The sequence below is a fragment of the Penaeus monodon genome, chromosome 31 (assembly GCF_015228065.2).
Source record: "Penaeus monodon isolate SGIC_2016 chromosome 31, NSTDA_Pmon_1, whole genome shotgun sequence".
NCBI classification, from domain to species: domain Eukaryota; kingdom Metazoa; phylum Arthropoda; class Malacostraca; order Decapoda; family Penaeidae; genus Penaeus; species Penaeus monodon.
This window is the reverse complement of record NC_051416.1, coordinates 25,709,923-25,710,772: the sequence shown is the minus strand read 5'-3', so window position 1 is coordinate 25,710,772 and position 850 is coordinate 25,709,923. Positions and strand designations below refer to the sequence as shown.

General features: G+C 49.5%; 1 protein-coding gene across 1 annotated transcript in view; it reads right to left on the bottom strand.

Moving 5' to 3' along the window:
* Nucleotides 1-850, bottom strand: part of LOC119592939 (sialin-like) — a 29,942-nt gene that overhangs the window by 8,932 nt on the left and 20,160 nt on the right. Inside the window, exon 5 of the mRNA XM_037941831.1 lies at nt 456-611. Within this exon, the coding sequence (XP_037797759.1) occupies nt 456-611 (156 nt within the window). The remainder of the gene's footprint in view (nt 1-455; nt 612-850) is intronic.

The following is an 850-nucleotide window of genomic DNA, read 5'->3' as shown; positions in this document are numbered from 1 at the left end:
TATTCCTTCCCTTTACCCACTCATCCACCCGTCTACCCACTCACACAAACAAGCTCAACCCACCTACCCACCCAGCAACCCACCCACTATTACTCCCTTTTACCCACCTACCCACTCACCCACCCATTAATCCTCTCCTTTACCCACCCATCCACCTACTAACCCTTCCCTTTACCCACCGGGCCCCCACACACATAGAAGCCCAACCCACTTACCCACCAACCCCCCCCCTCAACTCACCCACACATACAAGCCCAACCCACCTACCCACCAAATCCCCCCCCCCTCGACCCACCTACCTACCCACCAAAATTCCCCCCTAAACCCACCCACACATACAAGCCCAAACCAACCCACCAAATCCCCCTCCTCAACCCACCCACACATACAAGCCCAATCCACTTACCCACCAAATCCTCCCTCGACCCACCCACCCCCGCCCACCCCCCACACACCTGGCAGAGGCCTATCATCATCCTGAGAACAATCAGAACGGAGTAGTGCAGATGGGTAGCCAGAGGGGTGCCAAGTGTCAGCAGACTGCTCATTAACATTGAGCCTCCGAACACCTTTTTTGTTCCGTAAACCTCTGCTAATCGACCGCCGGGAATCTGTAGAATAAACCGTGTGTTAGAAATGAGTAAATAAGAGGAAGGTAATAAAGGAGTAGAATCGTCGGCGAAAAATAAGGATAGATGAATTAAAAAGGAAGTTAGAAAGATGATGAGGGATGGAATCGTGTGTTGAAGATAATGATAGAGAGATGGAAAAGGGAGGAATCGTATGCTGAAAATAATAGTAGGTAAATGAAAAGAATGATGGTAAGATAAGAAAGAATGAGTTGTATATT